The 25,372-nt window shown below is 42.3% G+C and overlaps 1 protein-coding gene across 1 annotated transcript; it reads left to right on the top strand.

The window, feature by feature from the left end:
* Positions 1 to 1,332: 1,332 nt before the first annotated feature.
* On the top strand, positions 1,333 to 23,421 carry LOC106608097 (sulfotransferase 6B1). The gene is made up of 7 exons (XM_014205812.2): positions 1,333 to 1,653; positions 12,537 to 12,649; positions 13,644 to 13,733; positions 20,953 to 21,079; positions 21,269 to 21,363; positions 21,461 to 21,617; positions 22,970 to 23,421. Exons 1-7 carry the CDS (start codon positions 1,473 to 1,475, stop codon positions 23,095 to 23,097), a joined length of 891 nt encoding a protein of 296 aa, XP_014061287.1. The 5' UTR covers positions 1,333 to 1,472; the 3' UTR covers positions 23,098 to 23,421.
* Positions 23,422 to 25,372: the final 1,951 nt, after the last annotated feature.

Raw genomic sequence — 25,372 nt, forward strand, 5'->3', positions numbered from 1 at the left:
TATGGGAGAAGGCTGTGTTGTTTCTGTTCAGATTCACATCCGCACTCACTGGATTCACTTGGTCATCCAGCCGTTGTAAGTCCTGTAGTCACTTGGAGAGACTGGAGGCCTGCTAGAGCTTCTTATGTTTAGCACAGGGCACATCTCCTGACTGGCTGCTTGGAAAGGAGGACCTCATCTTTTGAAACGCAGTCACCGCTTTCTCTCCAATAGGCTTTGACATGTGTCAAGGTGAGTTAGAGTCTGGGTGCTGTGCAGCTTTTGGTGATAAAACACCGTTATGTGCACTTGAGTCGTTTCATTATAGTGCTCTGTGTGAGTGGGTGGGTGGGTGGTATACAGTATGTAACCTGTCTAAGTCATCCAGAAAAAGAGTATCGGTCCTGTCGATGGTACATCAGCAGGGTCAGAATAACCACAGTCATAACATATCACATCATGTTCAAATCTCATCCAATGCACACTTTCACCACTAAGCCTGTACCGCATACAACTAGGCCTAAATAAACTAGGCCTGTTTTGGGCTTTTATGGGTTGATCGGGTGTCTTTATTTTCCCTGTATGGATGTCTCAGTAAAGAATAGTCCAACAACAACAACCTAAAAGGGATAATTAATGATGTATGCATACTGAGATTACAGCATGATACACTTTGCAGTGAAACCGAGAGGGAGGCCAGAGAGGAAGCTTATTTGCTTATTTCTATAGGCATGAATAGTCACATTGTACAGAAACGGTTAATCAAGTGACAGTAAAAAATGTGAATGAGGCAACAGTTTTTACTTTTGCCTTTGAGTGGATGAAGCTATAGGGGCCACTAGATTCTAAGGGAAATACATCCACATAGGTATTGTTTATAAAAAACACTTGTGGCAGGACATTTCAACATCTGAGATATTTCAAACACTCCCTATTTACATAATGGCAAAAATGTGTAGCAAGGGATACACAGCATTCTCTCAAAGTGATTCATTTACAGTATGTTCACTGTCAGATAGAACGGTGTTGTTTAGACGCTTAGGAAAGAAAATTATGTAATAGAAATAGTTTACTTCCATGCAACATTGGACAGATATTGGCCAGCTGTCTTTGGATACCCTACCCAAATAGTTCCTTCCATTCAATGATCTACTGTAGTCTTAGCTCTAGCAGTCCCTCCCATCTGGTTTGTATTGCACAGGCATCTCCCCATCAATCACACAGGACACCAGATTTTCCATGCTCCCCTACAGAAACCAGGAAACTCCTGCTTCTCACACAAGCGCTATCTTTGAAGGACATGCCTCCTTCTCCTCCTACTGTACTCTCTCTCTCTCTCTCTCTCTCACACACACACACACCCACATTCACACACCCACACTCATACACAGAGCGGAGCTCGTGGCCGTCCAGCTGCACAAATACACTGGATGCCTGTTAGCGGTGGAAACTGAATTTTCTTTACCTTGAGATTTTCTGCAGTATTATCCAAAATGAGTAGCTCTTTCTCAGCCAAAATGGAACTGGCTAAAGATATGAAGGAGGAGGATAAGTTGTACAGATATAATGGAGTGCTGTACCCTGTCATCATGAGTCCAGTGGAGAACCTGAAGGCTATGGAAAGGCTGGAAGCAAGAGCAGATGATGTAATGTTAGTTGCATATCCCAAATGTGGTAAGTCAAAAATATTTGAATGTGAAAATACTGTTAAACATTTAGATGGTCACCCTTGGGCAATGGGCATATTGATTAAGCATTTACCTTTTCTAGTAGTCATTCACTATATAGCCATGTTATTTTTACTCGTTATTCACAGTGTCACTATTTACATTTTTATTTTGTATCTTATCTTTTAATCTTTAACTCTGCATTGTTGGAAAAAGACCCGTCAGTAACATTTCACTGTTAGTCTACACCTGTTGTCTACGAAACATGTGACAGATACAATATGATTCGATTTCTGATTTGATTTTACTATTATATCAAGTTTAATCAGTAAAATAAGGAGTGTTCCTCTTGGTCTTCAGTTGTCTACTCTATGGCCTTACCTACATAAGGTTCAAAATTCAAGTTCATTATACAATTGGGACAATTCATCTTATAGTGTTGTCTTACTCATAGCTCATAGTGTATGCCATTTTATTGCAGCGTGTATTCAAAGTCATACAAAAGGTTTTTGATTTGCTGAGTGGGTTTGGGGTATTCTCTTACAAAAGTGACCTATAATTCAATTTCACAATGGATGGGCCTCTGAGCATTTGGACTTTCAGAATATGATCTGTGTGCTTTGGGGTAGGGCCTCCCCGGCAGGCAAAATTGGTTGCAATAAAGTCTGTTTCTGGTTTTAACCTTGCTATTAAAACCCAAATTTGCAGCCAGTTTTGCTCGCTTTGTCAGTTCTTTCCTCTGCACACTATAGAGCGATTTAAGATAAGCAATCAGTGTTGATGAATGTTGAATTTAACACAGGCCACTCTACATGCTGCAGACATAGAGGCCCCCTTGTAACAACGGTTCATGTAATAACTTTAATATTTATAATGTAATAAAACCGGTTAATGTAATACCATGTAACAACTTTTTGGATTAATAGCCAAAGTATGTACAACCGATCATCTTATACCGTACTAAAATAAAAAATGGTATGTATCATTTCCCTTATTTGAATGCACATACCACTCTCCACCTATTGAAAATACACACACAAACCAATGCGCTCTCTTACACACACACGCACAAGCACACATTGACAGACACACAGACACACACACACACACACACACACAGAAGCACAGGTAACACTTTATATGAAGGGGGTATACATAACAACTATCATGACATTGGCCTGTGGGTAAGGTTTATGACCCCCCCATAAATACCTTTCTCCCTTCCCTCTCTCTCTGACTCTACTGAAGGACTCTTGAATAGCCTTTGTTAAACACAGAGAGTCTGGGAACATCAAACAAGTGGGGGGAAAGGAACCACATTTCGGTAATAGAACCAGTTGAAAATATGTGTTGGTACTTAATGAATATGATATCAGTTCGGTTGTCATCTGAGACATTCTGACTGATGAAAGGACGACATAAACTGTATCTGGGAAAGTCTACACATTCTAGTTATCAGATTCACATGGAAATGTTGTGCAATTTAAATGTTTAAATATGACACTATTTGTGAAAAGATTAAATGTAATTTTAGCTTCCAAATGAGAGAATTGAGTTTTCATATGGTTAGAGCTCTGCTCAATCAGTGGCCCGCCCCTGTGAAGAGACATTGGTTATAAACTATGAAACACACCCTTCTCTCCCTCCACTATATAAGCCCTTGACGAAAATGTCACCTTCTGTTCCGAGTACGCGAGGCCTGCAGCCTCTGCGTTAAAAGGGCGAATAACTTTCTGTTCCGGGTACATTAGGGCGACGGTCCGATGTCAGAAGGATTCAGATAATAACTACAGAACGAAGCCAACCTCAGCGTGAGCTTTGGTTGTGAATGGTATGAACTTTGAACTCTTATTCACTACAGAAGTGATACCTCCTAGTCGTTGAGTTAGCAGCGGCCACTGTAAACGTGGGCTAGGAAAGGACGGACGACCTACCCAGTCTAACACACAACGACGATACTACAACGTATCCAATTTACCACCAGTGACATTCTTCCCGAGGACAGGAAGATATCTGTTGGCCAACATGGCCAGCTTACCGAAGCGCAGCTCAGAGTAAATATTTATTGCATTTTCCTTTTCCAAATGGGCGGTAATTTAGAATGCATACTGTATTTACGATAGCATAGCTTCTCCCTTTGTTCCTCAGTCTTCCCGCTCTTTCATTCAAGCCTACATTTACATTTTAGTCATTTAGCAGACGCTCTTATCCAGAGTGACTTACAGTAGTGAATGCATACATTTCATAAATTTTTTCTCCGTACTGGTACCCCGTGGGAATCAAACCCACAACCCTGGTGTTGCAAACACCATGCTCTACCAACTGAGCCACACTGGACTCTTTGTGTAACCAGCCGTCATACAGGTTCCATCCACCAGGGACGTTTTCTGTATAACATAATTTGCATTCTGTGTATATGTAATTCTATGTGATTAGTTAGGTATTTAGTAAATAAATAATTAAACCCAATTTTGTATTGCTGATTCAACTTGTTAGCCAGGGTTCGTGGAGATAACCAAGAATTTACAACTTTCAGATGAGACTGAAATAAGGTGACGATTAATATTGACTGCTATTGATGTAAAATATTACTAGGTCTTTAAGAGTTTATTCGAAAGATAACAGCTCTATAAACACTCTTTCGTGGTGCCCCGACTTTCTAGATAATTACATTTACATGATTAGCTGAATCAGGTAATATTAATTACAAAGAAATGATTTTATAGAATAGCATGTCATATCACTTAATCCGCCATAGCCAAAGACACGACACATCTTTATGACACCAGTTATAACACCTTTATGAGTGTTGCAATATCATTCATAACAACCGTTATTACAAATTTATTCAAAATCATTCGTAAGGAACTTTCAAAATAAAACATCCTTTGAATAGCTCTTTATTTATAATTACAAAGGAAGTTTGTATTTTTGCTGCCACGGTACCCAACCCCCTGACACACGATTTATGCAACAGTCTGGGAGCACCGGGTAAGCCTCAGGGCCTAGTCTTAAAAATATTTATTCTGGATAATAATGATCTGGATTGTGTAATCCCCTTTTTTTATCCGATTTTGAGACAGTTTTTTTTAAAGGATCGGAATAGGATCATTTTGATCCAGATGCCACAATATCAAGACACAGAATCCAGATGTTCTTTGAATACACCTACACCTTGCCATCTACTGAGATGGTCATGTTCCCACTTCTACACGGTCATAGAGAAACAGATGAGTTTAACTACATGAATAAAGGTTACTAATAACAAGTGAAAGAAGAGTCTGACTAGGAACTTCATATGGAGAGAAGGAGTGCTGTATTCTCTGTTGTGAACATGCAACTTCATTATAGGACAAATATATGCACTTATTTGACACTACTCAATATAACAACTAACCACATATATACAATGCCTTTGGAAAGTAGTCATACCCCATGACTTATTCCACATTGTGTTGTGTTACAGCCTGATTTCGAAATGGATTAAATATGATTTTATTATCCACACAATACCCCATAATGACAAAGTGAATTTTTTTTGGAGAAATCTTTTGAAATGTATTGAAAATTAAATACAGAAATATCTTATTTACAGTGGCTTGCGAAAGTATTCAACCCCCTTGGCATTTTTCCTATTTTGTTGCCTTACAACCTGGAATTAATAGAGATTTTGGGGGGGTTTGTATCATTTGATTTACACAACATGCCTACCACTTTGAAATGCAAAATATTTTTTCATTGTGAAACAAACAAGAAATAAGACAAAAAAACTGAAAACTTGAGCGTGCATAAATCTTCACCCCCCCCCCCCCACAGTCAATACTTTGTAGAGCCACCTTTTGCAGCAATTACAGCTGCAAGTCTCTTGGGGTATGTCTCTATAAGCTTGGCACATCTAGCCACTGGGATTTTTGCCCATTCTTCAAGGCAAAACTGCTCCAGCTCCGTCAAGTTGGATGGGTTCCGCTGGTGTACAGCAATCTTTAAGTCATACCACAGATTCTCAATTGGACTGAGGTCTGGGCTTTGACTAGGTCATTCCAAGACATTTAAATGTTTCCCCTTAAACCACACGAGTGTTGCTTTAGCAGTATGCTTAGGGTCATTGTCTCGCTGGAAGGTGAACCTCCGTCCCAGTCTCAAATCTCGGGAATACTGAAACAGGTTTCCCTCAAGAATTTCCCTGTATTTAGCGCCATCCATCATTCCTTCAAATCTGACCAGTTTCCCAGTCCCTGCCGATGAAAAATATCCCCACAGCATGATGCTGCCACCACCATGCTTCACTGTGGATGGTGTTCTCGTGGAGATGAGAGATGTTGGGTTTGCGCCAGACATAGAGTTTTCCTTGATGGCCAAAAAGCTCAATTTTAGTCTCATCTGACCAGAGTACCTTCTTCCATATGTTTGGGGAGTCTCCCACATGCCTTTTGGCGAACACCAAACGTGTTTGCTTATTTGTTTCTTTATGCAATGGCTTTTTTTCTGCCACTCTTCCGTAAAGCCCAACTCTGTGGAGTGTGCGGCTTAAAGTGGTCCTATGGACAGATACTCCAATCTCCGCTGTGGAGCTTTGCAGCTCCTTCAGGGTTATCTTCGGTCTCTTTGTTGCCTCTCTAATTAATGCCCTCCTTGCCTGGTCCGTGAGTTTTGGTGGGCGGCCCTCTCTTGGCAGGTTTGTTGTGGTGCCATATTCTTTCAATTTTTTAATAATAGATTTAATGATGCTCCGTAGGATGTTCAGAGTTTCAGATATTTTTTTATAACCCAACCCTGATCTGTACTTCTCCACAACTTTGTCCCTGACCTGTTTGGAGAGCTCCTTGGTCTTCATGCGCTTGCTTGGTGGTGCTCAGTGGTGTTGCAGACTCTGGGGCCTTTCAGAACAGGTGAATGTATACTGTGATCATGTGACAGATCATGTGACACTTAGATTGCACACAGGTGGACTTTATTTAACTAATTATGTGACTTCTGAAGGTAATTGGTTGCACCAGATCTTATTTAGGGGCTTCATAGCAAAGGGGGTGAATACATATGCACGCACCACTTTTCCATTATTATAAAAAATTTTTTTTGAAACAAGTGATTTTTTAAATTTCACTTCAACAATTTGTACTATTTTGTGTATGTCCATTACATGAAATCCAAATAAAAAAACGATTTAAATTACAGGTTGTAATGCAACAAAATAGGAAAAACGCCAAGGGGGATGAATACTTTTGCATGGCACTAAGTATATAACACCCTTTTGCTATGAAACTCCAAATTGAGCTCAGGTGCATCCAATTTCCTTTGATCATCCTTGAGATGTCGCTACAACTTTATTGGAGTCTACGTGTGGCCAATCCAATTGTTTGGACAGGATTTAGAAAGAAACATACCTGTCTATATACGGTCCCACAGTTGACAGTTCATGTCAGAGCAGAAACTATACCACAAAGTCCAAGGATCTGTCCGTAGATCTCTGAGATACAATTCTATCTCGGAGATCTAAGGACAGTTCCTTGAACTTCATTGTATAGTCACTTTCGAATACTTTTGGAACTCTGACAGTATCTGGGAAAGGTATAAAACAATTTCTAGAGTGATGAAAGATTCCAAGAGCACAGTGGTCTCCATCATTGGGATATTGAAAAAATATGGAACTACCTAGACACTGCCTAGAGCTGGCCGTCCGACCAAAGTGAGCAACTGGGCAAGAAGGACCTTAGTCAGGCACAGGGAGGTGACCAAGAACCCAATGACCACTCTGACAGAGCTACAGAGTTCCTTGGCTGAGATGGGAGAACCTGCCAGAAGGACAACAGTGTCTAGAGCACTTCACCAATCTGTGCTTTATGGGAGAGTCGCCAGACGGAAGCCACTCCTGAGAAAAAGGCACATGACAGCACGCCTGGTGTTTGAAAAAAGGCAAGTGACAGACTCTGACATCATAAGGCAAAAGATTCTGTGGTCTGATGAGACAAATTGAACTCTTTGGCCTGAATGCAAAGCACTATGTCTGGAGAAAACCCAGCACAGATCATCACCTGTCTAACACCATCCCTACCGTGAAGCATGGTGGTGGTAGCACCATGCAATGGGGATGCTTTTCAGCAGCAGAGACTGGGAGACTAGTAAGGATAGAGGGAACAATTAATAGAGTCAAATATAGGCAAATCCTTAATGAGAACCTACTGCAGAGGGCAAACAACCTTAGACTGGGGCAAAGATGTACATTCCAACAGGACAATAACCCCAAGCATCCAGCCAAAGCAACACTGGAATGGCTTCAGAATAAGAATGTGAAAGTCCTTGAGAGGCACAGGCAAAGTCCAGACTTCAATCACGCTACTCCCAATCTAACATGGGAGATTTACACATATCTATTCCTGTACTAGCAGACAATACGCCACCTTTTTATACACAAGGTGAGGTCCTTGGGACTAAACTAAGCACAGGTTCTTTGCATCAAGGACAGACAACTGAAGCGATGCAACAATTTATTTTAGTTTCAGAGCCACAAAAATAGCACAATCTCCATAGGCTTACATCATTTCCAAACAACATCTTAAGGTCTAAGAGCTCCACACATCTGTCCTTCAAGACAAACTTCAGTTGTTAGCAGCAATATCAGATTTCTCTCACAAACAAACAAACATTACTATGATTACGTTTCTCACAAAATGTATGTTCAATCAAACGTTGGTGTTGCAATATTCATGGAGGGTGTGCACAGGGAGAAGGTCTACAGTACCAGTCAAAAGTTTGGACACACCTACTCATTCTGTCACACCCTGATCTGTTTCACCTGTCTTTGTGCTTGTCTCCACCCCCCTCCAGATGTCGCCCATCTTCCCAATTATCACCAGTGTATTTATACCTGTGTTCTCTGTTTGTCTGTTGCCAGTTTGTTTTGTCCGTCAAGTCTACCAGCGGTTTTCCCCTTGCTCCTGTCTTTTTCTATAGTTCTTGTTTTCTAGTTTTCACGGTTTGGCCATTCTGCCTACCCTGAGCCTGCCTGTGGTTCTGTACCTTGTCACACCGCCCTGGATTATTGTCCTCTGCCTGCCCCTGAGATTGCCTGCCGTTCTGTACCTTTTGACTCTGATCTGGAGTACTGACCTCTGCCTGCCCTTGACTTGTCGTTTTGCCTGCCCCTGATCTAGTAATAAACTTGTGTTACTTTGACACTGTCTGCATCTGGGTCCTCCCTAAAATGTGATACATTCAAGGGTCTTTCTTATTTTAACTATTTTCTACATTGTAGAATAATAGTGAAGACATCAAAACTATGAAATAACACATATGGAATCATGTAGTAACCAAAAAAGTGTTAAGCACGATCTTTACACAGGTGCACCTTGTGCTGGATACAATAAAAGGCCACTCTAAAATATGCCGTTTTGTCACACAACACAACGCCAAAGATGTATCACGTTTTGAGGGAGTGTGCAATTGGCATGCTGACTGCAGGAATGTCCACCAGGGTTGTTGCCAGAGAATTGAATGTTAATTTCTCTATCATAAGCCGCATCCAATGTTGTTTTAGAAAATTTAACGGTACGTCTAATCGGCCTCACAACCGCCGACCACGTGTAACCATGCCAGCCCAGGACCTCCACATTCGACTTATTCACCTGTGGGATCGTTTCAGTGCACCCTTTTATGGGGAAAAACGAATTCTGATTGCCTGGGCCTGTCTCCCAAGTGGGTGGGCCTATGCCCTCCCAAGCCCACCCATGGCTGCACCCCTGCCCAGTCATGTGAAATCCATAGATCAGGGACTAATGAATTTATTTCAGTTTAATGATTTTACTGTAACTCAGTAAAATAATTGAAATTGTTGCATGTTGAGTTCATACAGTATTTTTGTTCAGTATATATTCCTTGGGTTTATATGCCTGGCTCAAGTCCACAATGAAGCCAGACGTGGGTGTAAATTGTTCGCCCTATATTTCAAATGCTTTAACTCAATGTACTTGATGATTGTGCTTTCCTGGCGCAATGGAACCAATGGAATAGTGCCAAAAGTGCGAATTCTTCTGGCACTCCAGGCAAACCCTCAAAGTACTGGAAAGATTTCAAATACTATATAAACCCAGGTCTGGAGGGCACCAGTGCAATTGGTGTCATTGTAATATGTCGAGCAACCTTGCCTGAGACTTGCATTAGCTCCACAAGCTAATGACTTGGCTTTAGCTCAGCAGGTCTAACACAGGCAGTAACACCAGCAACTGTCCAGCTCACCCCCACAATATATTTCTAATAAAATAAATTGTAATGCTGTAATGAAAGAAATACTTTTCTTTTGAAGGTTCCTTATGAATGATATTGTATAAATGTGTTATACAGGTTGTTATAAATGATACTGCAACATTCACAAAGCGGGTTATGAATAGTTTAATAAAGGTGTTATGAATGTATTATATATCTTTAATTTAACCGTAATACACATACTGGTATATACCCACACATACAGACTCAATGTGTATTACAAACACACAAATGCACATTGCACACACACACAGGTACACGTAGTGACGTGACAAAATAACACACACACTAGTGGTGTGCGGGTCAGCTGTTTGTTCAACAGCCCGCAATTGCTAATAACCCATCCGCAACTGATGAAGTGAAAATCTTAAGTCCACACCTGACCCTAACCCACATATACAGAAAATGCGCTGTAGGCTAGTCAGAGATGGCGGCATGATTTTTTGACAGGGGATGCAAAAATAAAAATTGACTACATTTTATATGTTTCTGCTCATAATTTCCAACATTTTGGTAAGCTATTTGTTAGTCAACTTGTATATAATACATATACATGCAGCTTCTCTACTGTTATTATATGTTTCCCTAGACTAAATAAAGAATAATGTCATAAATTATAGAATGAATACTTCAATCTAGTTGACATTGGTAAAGTTTTCTCTGTCATGTCTGCTTCTTGCGTGGAGCAAAGACGTTTAGGGACCTGGGAGAAAATGGAATGACAAAAAAAATGATGGGAAAGATTTTCTGTGCAAAATTAAAAATGTACATCAATTTGACTGGTTGTAAGGAAATAGAAAGCTGTGAAAAAGACCCAACGTGTTTCTGATAAGATTTCAGCTTGGCTTGGGTGCATATTTTATGTGGTTGAAGAGACCTTCATTTCCAAACTTTATCTCCAAATCATCTTTTAAAAAATCACCTTTATAATAAAGCGCTTGCAGGCTAACAATAGTATACGATTCCTAATGTGACGAGTAGCCTAATCATAGTTACCGACAATATTCGGTAACAGTATTCACTACAGCCTAAGTTAATTTACCTCATGACTTTTTGCAAAACAAAATAGACTGTTGTGAACAGACCGTACATGTCTTTGTAGTGCATAATTACAACGAGAGTGAGAGAGAGAGAAAATTAGATGGGTTTTGTAACTAAATTAGTAAAAACAAGATTGTTACAATTTAAACTGAGCACAAATGGACAGCTATGCAATTCATCCTCCTTTTTTTATATTGTTCCCATTTTAGCCAAGTTTAGAATTGTAAACTAATAGAAAATATAAGTGGAAAACTATTGTGAGCATGCTCCAGATCACTTAATATCCACCACAAGGGGGAGAGAAAAGAAGAGGGAGCAAAAGATGAGAGAGGAACAGAGGGAGAGAGAGAAACCCGACTCAACTCAAACTAAACTGTCTGTTGTACAGAAGAGCGTGTTTCCGACTCCAAACCCCCACAACAGAATAGATAAGATCATGAACACACCACTTACAAAACAGAGCTGAGAGCTTTCCATGCAGAGATGTTATTTTATTTAACCTTTATTTAACTAGGCAAGTGAGTTAAGAACAAATTCTTATTTACAATGACCATAACCTGGATGACGCTGGGCCAATTGTGTGCTGCCCTATGGGACTCCCAATCATGGCCAGTTGTGATACAGCCTGGAATCAAACCAGCGTCTTTAGTGATGCCTCTAGCACTGAGATGCATCGCTTTAGATTGATGCACCACTCGGGAGCACCCCTAAGAATGGGGTCCCTATATAAATATCCCATGTTTTTTCTCTCTCCCTTACCCCAATCCTAGTATAATTTATAGCAATAGTGCAAAGGAAAAATAGTTTTGTCGTTTTCATTGCAACAACACAAATTGTTACACCTCTTCTGCAGGGAGTGGTGTCATTTCACCATTTCACTACAGGGGGTGCTACTGCACCCCCAAGCACCACTACCTCCCGTGGCTCTGCCTGCCCTATACATTGTTAATTTGGTGTATAAAAAAGGTATATCTTTTACTTTGGTCCTTTTGGAATCTTCAGTACACAGTTCAAACAGTTCAAAGCATACATAGCCTACCGTTCAAAGAATCTTGTAAGGAAAATGCAAATTGTAAAGGGCAATTTAGAAAGTGCAAAGAGCACTCTGAGTATATTTCAAATCCTGATTTTGAAGGTGTGTCCCACCCTTTACCTTGTCTCCCCTTTTAGCCTCAAACGGCCTCATTGATGTTAGCCCTGTTTCTTTTTTAGCTGTATCTTTCACAGTCCATGAAACCATTTTATGGATATTACAAAACACTAAGGGCTGGTTTTCCAGACCCAGAATAAGCCTAGTTCTGTACTAAAATTAACTTTCAATGGAGATTCTCAATTGAGAATGGTTTTTATACCAAGACAAGACTTAATCTGTCTCTGGGAAACTGCTCCTTAGCGGATTGCCACTCACATGACAAATATTTGGGATAATAACTTAGAACTCACTCTTGCCTAATTGTGAAATGTGGGGAAACATTTTTAAGAATATCAAAGGACACTAACCCTTTCTATTCCTGATCCCTTTGTGTAAATTGAAAAACTTTCTCTTATGCTCAAATGTTAATGGACCTGAATGTTCACTGTCTCTGGCAGGTTTTAATTGGATGGTGGCGGTGCTTCGTAAAATACTGGCAGCAGCAACTGGTGAGAAAGCAGAGTCCCAAATCCCTCCATTGATGGAGTTCTTTGGGCCAGAAATGCAGCAGGTGTGTTATACTGCTTGACTCCCCTGTAGTTTTAGCAACACTGCAGGTTTGTCTGCCTCAAATAAATAAAATGTGTAAATAATGGAATATGCTTTGTGTGTAATAATTGGGTATGCTGTGTATGTGTTGTGTGGGGTTGTATGGTTCACAAATGCACACATTCCCTGTAGCATAAAGAGGTGCTGTAGTTATATTGGGAAGTTTTTAGCCCACTTTAGGTCCATAAAGTAGGTTTTCATGACACAACGTCAGGTCAGGACACTGTTCTCTATGCTACTTATGTCACAAACAGTCAGGTGTAAAGGATATCACGCTGCTTGCTTAGCAAGTACTGCTCCTAATGATTCGGCTCATACAGAGGCTCCAACCCAGGACCTCTGCCTTGCAAACACATGTGATTGCGCCCCTGAAGCATCTTACACAGGTCGCGCCACCGAAACGCTTTCTCTTCACCAGCGCAAGTGGAGACACTTCAGGCTGAGGAGTGAGTTTCACAGATCCCCATCTGTTACACAGGCAAACAATAATGTCATTTTACTGTTCTGTAACTAGTCACAATAATTAGATGCATGTGTTGCAATCATGCTGTGATCCACTAAGGCCCATGAGTGAATGTTAGTGAATTACAAACACGTGCTGTGAGTGGCCTCCAATGAACGCCCTCATGAGCCCTTGTGTGTGGAAATGTTAGCACAGCTAGACCTTAAACTTCATCCAACAAGAGTGGTATACAGTATACACCCATGATTCTCACACCGAATGCAATTAACATGGAGGATATAGTGAGATGGTATAATATAACAGTGTTTTGTATGGCCAGCTGTGTCAGGATTGAAGAGTGTGTAACTGTTCTTACATTGGTTCCCTGTGATCCCCTATGCCTAAAACAACATAACATGCCTGTATGCACAGTGTCTGTTCAGTATATGACCGTAAGAGCAAAAGCATTCCGTGGCTCATGTAGCGTTAAATGGACGCCTTGTCTAACTTGCAGGTTATTCACAAAGCACCGTCCCCCAGATTTCTAGGGACACACATGCACCCAGATAACATTCCTGCATCCTTCACCACAAAGAAAACAAAGGTATGTACTTTCAACCTGGTATCTAAGTGTTGTTGTGATGGAACTCACGATTACCATGTTTATTTTTCCAGCAGTGTTTTTATGCTTCGGGCCCACAGAACTTCCTCTTTTGATATGAGTGATATGAAATTCTACCACAACTTCCTCCAAACAACAACTTGTAATTCCCTTGTTATGTAAGAGTCAAAGCTTTTCCTGTGCAGTGTGAGAGCTAGTGTTTCTCTGCAGACAGAGTACCACACAGACATAAATATATACACTGCAAAGAACAAACTGTACAGAGAACATGGTAGACAGAGCAAAGCACAAAACATACACACGTAGGACAATATTCAGCAGACAATCACACTCCACTCAACTCAACAACAAAAAAATACAATTCGTATGATATGTTACAAATTACAATCTGTTGTGGCAAACGTTAGCTAGGCTAGGGGAAAGGGGTTAAGGTTAGGGTTAGAAGTTAGAAGTTAGAAGTTAGGTTAAAGGGTTAAGGTTATGGTTAGGGGAAGGGTTAGCTAACATGCTAAGTAGTTGCAAAGTAGCTAAAAAGTAGTAACATGCAACCTTTGGATTTCTAAATGTTCGCGTTATATGCTTACCCATCCAACCACCTTCCTTTTGGTTTTGCCTTAAAGTAATATTCTATAAAATATACCGTGTCCGTAAAAAAGGCTCGGAACTTTTGTGAAACAGCACAGTTAAAAATATATGGCAAATAGAACCATCAAACTGGATGGTTTTCAGAAATAGATCGGAGGGGTTGAGGGTAGCGGAAGGATTGGAGTACAAACAAACAAAAGATAATTATTGTAAAATAGATTGTGTAAAATGTTTATAGTACGTATAAGCTGGAAGTAGAAGCCTAAGTGTTGTTGTTCATTAGTTTACTCCAATTGTCACGCCCTGATCTGTTTCAACTGTCCTTGTGCTTGTCTCCACCCCCTCCAGGTGTTGCTTATTTTCCCTGGTGTATTTATCCCTGTGTTTCCTGTCTCTCTGTGCCAGTTCGTCTTGTTTGTAAAGTCAACCAGCGTTCTTGTTTCTCAGTTCCTGCTTTCCCAGTCTCTCATTTCTCTCTCTCCTGGTTTTGACCCTTGCCTGTCCTGAATCTGAGACCGCCTGCCTGATCACACTGCCTGCTCCAGACCTCGAGCCTGGTACTGTTTGGACTCTGACCTGGTTTCTGAATTCTCGCCTGAATTCTCACCTGCCTTTTGCCTACCCCTTTTGTCATAATAAATATTGGAGCGCAACCATCTGCCTCCTGTGTCTGCATTTGGGTCTCGCCTTGTGCCCTTATAGTACGAACTGGCCATGACAGACCCAGCAGACTTGGATCAGCTCGGTCATGTTGTCTCCCTGCAGGGAGCCACCATTGGGAGGCATGAGGAGCTACTTCGGCACCTTTTGGAAGGGCTTCGTTCCCTGACGGAACGGCACGACCAAGGGTTTAAGGCGATAATGGAGCAAATCCGTGAAGTAGCTCATAGGCAGCACGCCACATCTGAGACCTCCCAACCACCCAGTAACCTTTCTACTAGTTGTGGATTGTTTCAACCTACCCGGCTCCCTGAGAACCCTGCTTACCTCCTCCGGAGCGTTATGCAGGTGATCCTGGTACCTGCAGGGCATTCCTTTCCCAGTGCTCCCTCATTTTCGAACTCTAGCCCTCTTTGTTCCCAGCGGACCGATCGAAGATAGCGTATTTAATCACGCTAATGTTCGGAAGAGCGCTCTCCTGGGCGACAGCTGTGTGGAAGCAGCAATCCACTGTGTGCCATAGCCTGGAGGAATTTATGGCAGAGGTGAGGAAGGTTTTCGATTTTCCAGGTGCCCAGGAGGGAGGCGGCTCGAAAACTACTGCAGGTACGTCAGAACTCCGGTAGTGTGGCAGACTACGCAGTAGATTTCCGCACATTGGCCGCCGAGAGTTCCTGGAATCCGGAGGCTCTGTTAGACACCTTCCTCCACGGGCTCTCGGAGGTGATAAAGGATGAGCTCGCTTATGAGAACACCGGTGTGAGAAGAGGTTGGTCCTCGGGAACTCTTGTTCATCGGGAACACTCGTCTGCCCTAAGGAATCCGGAAATGCCCAAAGTGTGTATTTCCGAGGACAGCCGAAAACACCCGAGGTTCCTCGAGAATCATTGGCGACAGGTGAGATGGATACTCCAGAGCCCATGCAACTGGGAAGAGCTAGATTATCGGTTGGGGAACACTCACGTAGGCTGAGTTCTAACTGTTGTCTGTACTGTGGAGGTGTGGGACATTATATAGCCACCTGCCCTGTCAAGAAACCCTTTTCTCTAGTGGGTACAAGTACTCTGGTGAGCCAGACTGGGAGTTCCCTAATTCCCATCACCCGTACACCTTTTTTTGTGATTCTGCTGTGGGGAGACCAGTCTAAGTCTCTCCGGGTGCTCATTGACTCTGGGGCTGATGAAAGTTTTATGGATGCTACCATGGTTTCTGAATTAGGTATTCCCACTCAACCTCTCTCTGTCTCCATGGATGCAAGGGCACTGGACGGAAATTCAATTGGAAGAGTCACCCATAGCACAGTGCCCATTCAGATAAGGGTTTCAGGAAACCACAGTGAGACCATACAGTTCCTCCTCATCGATTCACCCCATGCTCCTGTTGTTCTGGGATTTTCTTGGCTCCAAAAACACAACCCTGTTATTGACTGGACCACAAGCTCCCGTTTTGTCATTCCCATTGCCTTAAAGCGGCACAGCCGTCCCCGAGATGTCCTCTTCAGAGCATAAGCAAAGCTTTGGATGTCTCTGCTGTTCCCACTGAGTACCATGACCTCCTGGAGGTATTCAATAAGGCACGTGCTACTTATCTTCCCCCGCACCGTCCTTATGATTGTGCCATTGATTTCTTCCCCAGCACCACACCACCACATGGTCGGCTATATCCTCAATCCGGTCCGGAGACCAAGGCCATGGAGGAGTACATTGAGGATTATCTGGCTACTGGAGGCATCCGTCCGTCTGCATCTCCTGCCGGTGCAGGGTTTTCTTTGTGGAGAAGAAGGACAAGACCATGCGGCCGTGTATTGACTACCGGGGTCTTAATGATATAACGATCAAGAATCGTTACCCCCTACCACTCCTCTCCTCGGCTTTTGAACCTCTCCAGCGGGCCACCATTTTTTCCAAGCTGGACCTTCGGAATGCCTACCACCTGGTTCGGATATGCGAAGGAGATGAGTGGAAGACAGCATTTAACACAGCCAGCAGACATTATGAGTATCAGGTCATGCCGTTTGGACTCACAAACTCCCCCACTGTCTTCCAGGCCCTGGTAAACGATGTGCTCCGGGACATGCTAAATTGTTTTGTGTTCGTCTACCTTGACGACATCCAGATTTTTCCCAGTCTGCCCAAGAACACATTCTCCATCTCAGACAAGTCCTTCAGCGCCTCCTGGAGAACCAGTTGTTTGTGAGTTCCACCGCTCTACAATCTCCTTTCTGGGATATGGCATTGCTGATGGAAATGTCCAAATGGATTCTGAAAAGGTGAAAGCAGTGGTAGATTGGCCTCAACCTACGTCCAGGGTGCAGTTACAACGTTTCCTGGGGTTCGCCAACTTCTACCATCGTTTCATTCGGGGCTACAGCACCCTGGCGGCCCCCCTCTCTGCACTCACCTCTCCCAAAGTACCTTTCACATGGTCTCCAGCTGTTGACAGAGCCTTTGTGGACCTGAAGCATCGGTTCACCACTGCACCCATCCTTGTCCATCCGGACCCGTGTCGTCAATTTGTGGTAGAGGTTGATGCTTCTGATGTTGGAGTGGGGGTAATCCTGTCCCAGCGATCTGCCCAGGACCAGCTCCATCCCTGTGCCTTCCTGTCCCATCGTCCCAATCCGGCAGAAAGGAACTACGACGTAGGCAACCGAGAACTTCTGGCTGTCAAGATGGCCCTGGAAGAGTGGAGGCACTGGTTGGAAGGAGCAGAACAGACTTTTTTTGTTTGAACTGGCCATACATTTTTTTGAATATCTCCGTACAGCCAAGCGCCTGGTCCAGGCAGGCCCGGTGGGCTTTGTTATTTACAAGATTCAACTTCACTATTTCCTACCGCCCAGGGTCCAAAAATATGAAGCCTGACACCCTCTCCCACCTATACAGTTCCTCTGCCACTCCCTCGGTCTCCGAAACCATTCTCCCTACCTCATATGCCTTGCGGCTTCAGTGGGTTGGGGTATTGAAACCCTGGTTCGCAAGGCACAATGCTCCCAGCCTGAACCTGAAGGGGGCCTGACTGACTGGTTGTTTGTCCCAAACTCAGTCCGGTCCCGGGTCCTGGAATGGGCTCATTCCGCCAGGCTGACCTGTCATCCAGGTTCCCATCGAACCCTAGCCTTCCTCCGACAACATTTCTGGTTGCCCAAAATGGTTCCTGACGTCTCTGCCTTTGTCGCCGCGTGCACTGTGTGTGCTCAGAACAAGACTCCACGGCAAGCTCCTTCTGGCTTCCTTCAGCCAGTACCTGTCCCTCATCATCCCTGGTCCCATACCTCTCTGGACTTTGTCACTGGGCTCCCTCCTTCTGATTGCAACCGTCAATATGACGTTAGTGGATCGGTTCTCCAAGGCCGCCCATTTCATCCCTCTCCCCAAACTACCCTCTGCCAAGGAGACGGATCAGCTCATGGTGCAGCACGTCTTCCGGATCCATGGACTCCCAGAGGACATTGTCTCCGACCGTGGTCCTCAGTTCTTGTCTCAGCTCTGGAAGGCGTTCTGCACTTTTATTGGGTCGTCGGCCAGCCTATCCTCCGGATTCCATCCCCAATCCAACCGCCAGTCAATTTCTCGCATGGAATAGCCTTCGTTTCTCAGAACAAGAATAGACTGACGAGTTTCAGAAGAAAGGTCTTTGTTTCTGGCCATTTTGAGCCTGTAATCGAACCCACAAATTCTGATGCTCCAGACACTCAACTGGTCTAAAGAAGGCCCGTTGAATTGCTTCTTTAATCAGCACAACAGTTTTCAGTTGTGCTAACATAATTGCAAAAGGGTTTTCTAATGATCAATTAGCCTTTTAAAATTATAAACTTGGATTAGCTAACACAACGTGCCATTGGAACACAGGAGTGATGGTTGCTGATAATGGGCCTCTGTACGCCTATGTAGATATTCCATAAAAAAATCTGTCGTTTCCAGATACAGTAGTCATTTACCACATTAACAATGTCTACACTGTATTTCTGATCAATTTGATGTTATTTTAATAGACCAAATTGTTTACTTTTCTTTCAAAAACAAGGACATTACTAAGTGACCCCAAACTTTTGAACAGTAGTGTATATATTTACAAAAAAAAGATATGGGGAATTGGAAATTATGCAGACAATTACATTGATGGAAGCTACAATCTATCTGCAATATTAAAGCTGATCTACCCCTTGAAAAAATTATATACACAGTATATATATAAAAAATATATATACACTGCTCAAAAAAATAAAGGGAACACTAAAATAACACATCCTAGATCTGAATGAATGAAATAATCTTATTAAATACTTTTTTCTTTACATAGTTGAATGTGCTGACAACAAAATCACACAAAAATAATCAATGGAAATCCAATTTATCAACCCATGGAGGTCTGGATTTGGAGTCACACTCAAAATTAAAGTGGAAAACCACACTACAGGCTGATCCAACTTTGATGTAATGTCCTTAAAACAAGTCAAAATGAGGCTCAGTAGTGTGTGTGGCCTCCACGTGCCTGTATGACCTCCCTACAACGCCTGGGCATGCTCCTGATGAGGTGGCGGATGGTCTCCTGAGGGATCTCCTCCCAGACCTGGTCTAAAGCATCCGCCAACTCCTGGACAGTCTGTGGTGCAACGTGGCGTTGGTGGATGGAGCGAGACATGATGTCCCAGATGTGCTCAATTGGATTCAGGTCTGGGGAACGGGCAGGCCAGTCCATAGCATCAATGCCTTCCTTTTGCAGGAACTGCTGACACACTCCAGCCACATGAGGTCTAGCATTGTCTAGCATTAGGAGGAACCCAGGGCCAACCGCACCAGCATATGGTCTCACAAGGGGTCTGAGGATCTCATCTCGGTACCTAATGGCAGTCAGGCTACCTCTGGCGAGCACATGGAGGGCTGTGCGGCCCCCCAAAGAAATGCCACCCCACACCATGACTGACCCACCGCCAAACCGGTCATGCTGGAGGATGTTGCAGGCAGCAGAACGTTCTCCACGGCGTCTCCAGACTGTTACGTCTGTCACATGTGCTCAGTGTGAACCTGCTTTCATCTGTGAAGAGCACAGGGCGCCAGTGGCGAATTTGACAATCTTGGTGTTCTCTTGCAAATGCCAAACGTCCTGCACGGTGTTGGGCTGTAAGCACAACCCCCACCTGTTGACGTCGGGCCCTCATACCACCCTCATGGAGTCTGTTTCTGACCGTTTGAGCAGACACATGCACATTTGTGGCCTGCTGGAGGTCATTTTGCAGGGCTCTGGCAGTGCTCCTCCTGCTCCTCCTTGCACAAAGGCGGAGGTAGCGGTCCTGCTGCTGGGTTGTTGCCCTCCTACGGCCTCCTCCATGTCTCCTGATGTACTGGCCTGTCTCCTGGTAGCGCCTCCATGCTCTGGACACTACGCTGATAGACACAGCAAACCTTCTTGCCACAGCTCGCATTGATGTGCCATCCTGGATGAGCTGCACTACCTGAGCCACTTGTGTGGGTTGTAGACTCCGTCTCATGCTACCACTAGAGTGAAAGCACCGCCAGCATTCAAAAGTGACCAAAACATCAGCCAGGAAGCATAGTAACTGAGAAGTGGTCTGTGGTTACCACCCGCAGAACCACTCCTTTATTGGGGGTGTCTTGCTAATTGCCTATAATTTCCACCTGTTGTCTATTCCATTTGCACAACAGCATGTGAAATTTATTGTCAATCAGTGTTGCTTCCTAAGTGGACAGTTTGATTTCACAGAAGTGTGATTGACTTGGAGTTACATTGTGTTGTTTAAGTGTTCCCTTTATTTTTTGAGCAGTATATATTAACCTTTGTGTTATGTAACCGCACCAAACATAACATATCATACATATTTGAGTGATGTTTGTTTACTATGTTGCGTCTAGTCTATGAGACCAGGCTGCCTGGATCAGTCTAAAAATACACTGTTATTATTATTATGTTATGGTCTTCTGTTGATCAAAAACAGATGCTGGTGATATTCAGGAACCCGAAAGACACAGTGGTTTCCTTCTATCACTTCTCCAACAAAAACCCATTTCTACCCACTGCCGAGTCCTGGGACCGCTTCTTCTCAGAGTTTATGAGTGGAAAAGGTACATAAAGAGCCCTTATGAACTAAATACAGTGCAGTATATAGTCTGAAGAGCCCTTATGAACATTGGGTTTATATTTTGGGGTTTGCTTTATATAAAAATACAACTTGAGTCATTGGTATTACAGTAAGAGATGTATCTATCTATACATTACAAAGCCTCACCAGAATAGTATGTGCCTATTCCTAGTTCCCTGGGGTTCATATTTCGACCATGTACTTGGCTGGGAGAAGAGAATGGATGACCCTAACGTGATAATAGTCACCTTTGAGGAGTTAAAACAGGTATCAAACATTCCTTGTGTTTTGGATACAGACCATATTTTTGATAGGTTTGCTTTTTGTCATTTACATTCTGTCTTGTTAATTGTAACCCACCCAGGACCTGAGTGAAGGTGTGCGAAGGGTCTCTGAGTTCTTTGGTTTCAGTCTCAGTGATCCTCAGATCCAGGCCATCGCAGAGAAGAGCACCTTCAACGCTATGAAGGAGAGCTCCAATGACTCACACGGCCAGATGGGCAACGTCTTGTTCAGGAAAGGTGTTTGTGTTGAGAGAGAGAGGAGAGAGAGAGTGAGAGAGAGAGAGAGAGAGAGAGAGAGAGAGAGAGAGAGAGAGAGAGAGAGAGAGAGAGAGAGAGAGAGAGAGAGGGCTGTATGAGGGAGCTTTGTTCCAGAGTGACTGTGTTTGTTTAATCCCACCCACCTGAGACAGAAAATGTGGCACTATATATGATGTCTGTCAACTTTAAATACAGACTCGTGTCTCAGGTCTCCTGGTCCTCCTAAAACAACCCTTGTCCTTTTCAGGGAGAGAAAGCTAATAACCTTTGGTAACCTCCTATAAGATGAATGCATTAATCAATTACTGTCTGTCTGCCTAACAAACCATGACTGTTACCCCTAAATACAGTGCAGTATATAGTCTGTCGTTCATTGACTTGTGTTGTTTCACTCTGCAGAGGTATGATATAGGTAGCATAGGAGAACATATCTCTCTCTCTCTCTCTCTCTCTCTCTCTCTCTCTCTCTCTCTCTCTCTCTCTCTCTCTCTCTCTCTCTCTCTCTTTCTCTCTTTCTCTCTTTCTACATGACCTCACACAACCTTAACATGCCTGTGCTGAACAGACAGCCTCATGCTGGGCATGTCTTTGAACATTAGGCCGGTAGTTTAACAGCTTATACGTGATATTCACGCATGTATAGCAGGCCAAGGGTCATATATGGCCCTCTACAGCATATGTGATATTGAGCACACTGAAACTTATTAAGGGATACAAATACAGTTTTTTTTTTTTACAACTTATAATATTATCCATTGTGTATTAGGATTAATTGAGATCGCAAATGTGTAAATATAAAAATAAAAAAACATTCCCACTTGCTAATCTAATTGACTGCTAGTTATATAATGCAATCATATGTCAGCTTTGTCCACTGATCACAATGGATAATAATAGCAGAGCACACTCCATACACATTCCTAAAAGCCTGTTGCACACTTGTTTAGTTAGTTTCATACATGATTATCACACCACCAACGTTAAACTTGGTGGACTGGGATTTCTGGGTTACATTTGTGTAATTATACTGTATGTTTCATACTCGCCATGCACATTCACTACAGTATACTGCATGTCTTAGGTGTGAGGTTGAGGTAATCTTATCATCAAGCAAAGTTATATTTTATAATATGTTGGTTACCTCACACTACCTAAAAGACTAGGTCAACTGTAATCTATGAATAACTGTAATATAAAGATCATTTATGTTATGAACAACTGTAATCTATGAATAACTGTAATCTAAAGATAACTTATGTTATGTACTTGCTCTACATTGATCACGTGTTTTAGTCTTGCTCATGTGTGTTTAATGGGTATTTCCTCCCCAGGTGAAGTAGGAGACTGGAAGAACCATTTCAGCCCAGCCCAAAGCCAGGAGATGGATACAGCATTTGAGAAGCACCTGGCAGGGACTAAACTGGGGGCTAAACTGAAGTATGACCTGTACTGCAAGTAGATAGCAGACAGGATGAGCACTGACTGAACTGAGACAGGATTCAAGGGAAACACTGACAGATTAGGAAAGTTCAACCCCAACAGGCAGGAGAGCTGGTATGCAGTAGCTAAACTGACATAGACAATGAGGAATTTGGTGGTGTGACACTTGTTACTCCACTTGACTGTCTTACACTGCAGCCATTCCAGGGCATTTTGTGAAAGTGTGACATGAGATAGAGTAGACATGATATACTTCATGTTAGATTCTTTATACACATCTTGTAATCCTTGTTTTTATACCACTGCACTTAAGAATGTTAATTAAAGTTGGTTCAATGATTGATATCAGCCTCCTTGTCTGTATTTTATGATATTAAGCATTCAGTTCAGAGTAACGGAATTTTACCCCAGGATCATATGTGCCACACAGTGTAGTTCCATGAATTACATGCCACATGAGGTGAACTATGATAATCATGTTCAAAGCCCTAGTAAGAATGCCTTTTGACGTTGGCACTGGCTTTTGTCGTAATGGCCATGCTTGCCAACAATGTGACAGGTTACAATAAGACTGTTGGATTGAAATGCATACAATACTAGATTTAAAAAATATATATATCATTATTTGGTGACCAAGCTGAGACTGTCTGTAAATTTAAAGTCTAACATACTGTAATATAAATTCTTTATTGCTCAAAGGCATTAAGAAGGAACGAAATTCCACAAATTAACTTTTAACAAAGGAACACCTATATATTAAAATGCATTCCAGGTGACTACCTCATGAAGAATGCCAAGAGTGTGCAAAACTATCATCAAAGCAAAGGGTGGCTACTTTGAAGAATCTCAAATCTAAAATATAATTTGATTTGTTGGACTACAGGAAAAGAAGGACAGAGCATGCCCCCATTCTCAGCGACAGGGCTGTAGTGGAACAGGTTGAGAGCTTCAAGGTCCTTGGTGTCCACATCACCAACAAACTATCATGGACCAAACACACTAAGACAGTCGTGAAGAGGGCACGACAAAGCCCATTCCCCTTCAGGATACTGAAAAGATTTGGCATGGGTCCTCAGATCCAAAAAAGGTTCTACAGCTGCAACATCAAGAGCATCCTGACTGGTTGCATCACTGCCTGCTATAGCAACTGCTCGGCCTCCGACCGCAAGGCACTACAGAGGGTAGTGCGTACGGCCCAGTACATCACTGGGGCCAAGCTTTCTGCCATCAGGACTTCTATACCATGCAGTGTCAGAGGAAGACCCCAAAAATTGTCAAAGACTCCAGCCACCCTAGTCATAGACTGTTCTCTCTGCTACCGCACGGCAAGTGGTACCGCAGTGCCAAGTCGATGTCCAAAAGGCTTCTTAACAGCTTCTACCCCCAAGCCATAAGACTCCTGAACAGCTAATCAAAGGGCTACCCAGAGCCCTCTTTTATGCTGCTGCTGCTACTCTCTGTTTATAATCTATGCATAGTCATTTTAACTCTACCTACATGTACATATTACCTCAATTACCTCAACTAACCGGTGCCCCCCCGCACATTGACTTTGTACCGGTACCCCCTGTATATAGCCCCGCTATTGTTATTTTACTGCTACTGTTTAATTATTTGTTACTTTTATTTTCAATTTTTTACTTAGGCCAGACAAAATTGACTCACTGTTTAACGGATTTCCCCCCCAGAAAAGTGAGGCGTGAGAGTGAAAAAAATACAAATATATATATATATATATATATAATATATATATATATATATATATATATATATATATATATATATAAGGAATAACAGTACTTTACCACATTGTCCAATAGGCGAAATATAACATTTCAGACTGATTTTCTGATTATTATTATTAATACACAAATTAACATTAATGAACATTATTCACATAGGATGTATAATAGAATGCAAAATTCTATCATATTCAAAAGTTATTTTCAAAAATATAAAAAGTAATGCATGAATGTATTATCAGTTCATTAATCTACTTAATTGTATAGCCTAACAAATTCAAAAATGATTGACAATAAATAATTTTAATCAAATTAAAATGTTGATGCATAATAAAGAGTTAATTACCTGAAAGCATCCCTAAAGCCTAGGCGTTAACAAAATATTCATACAAATATGATTAGGCCTCTCATAGACTAGGCCTTGTAGAAAGAGGGTCAATCAAGTTAGGTCTGACAAATGAATGTAGCATTGGGAAAAAATACATAAATCCAGCCATAGAGTATAACCTTTAGTCATACATTTTTTTGTTGTTGTTTACAACATGCACAATT

This window comes from Salmo salar, chromosome 01, assembly GCF_965601325.2.
Source record: "Salmo salar chromosome 01, fSalSal1, whole genome shotgun sequence".
Classification (NCBI taxonomy): Eukaryota; Metazoa; Chordata; class Actinopteri; order Salmoniformes; family Salmonidae; genus Salmo; species Salmo salar.

Coding starts and splice junctions, on each gene's coding strand:
- LOC106608097 (XM_014205812.2), top strand. CDS start 1,473: ATGAGTAGCTCTTTCTCAGCCAAAATGGAACTGGCTAAAGATATGAAG. Junction 12,650..13,643: donor TTGGGCCAGAAATGCAGCAG/GTGTGTTATACT, acceptor TCTAACTTGCAG/GTTATTCACAAAGCACCGTC. Junction 13,734..20,952: donor TCACCACAAAGAAAACAAAG/GTATGTACTTTC, acceptor GATCAAAAACAG/ATGCTGGTGATATTCAGGAA.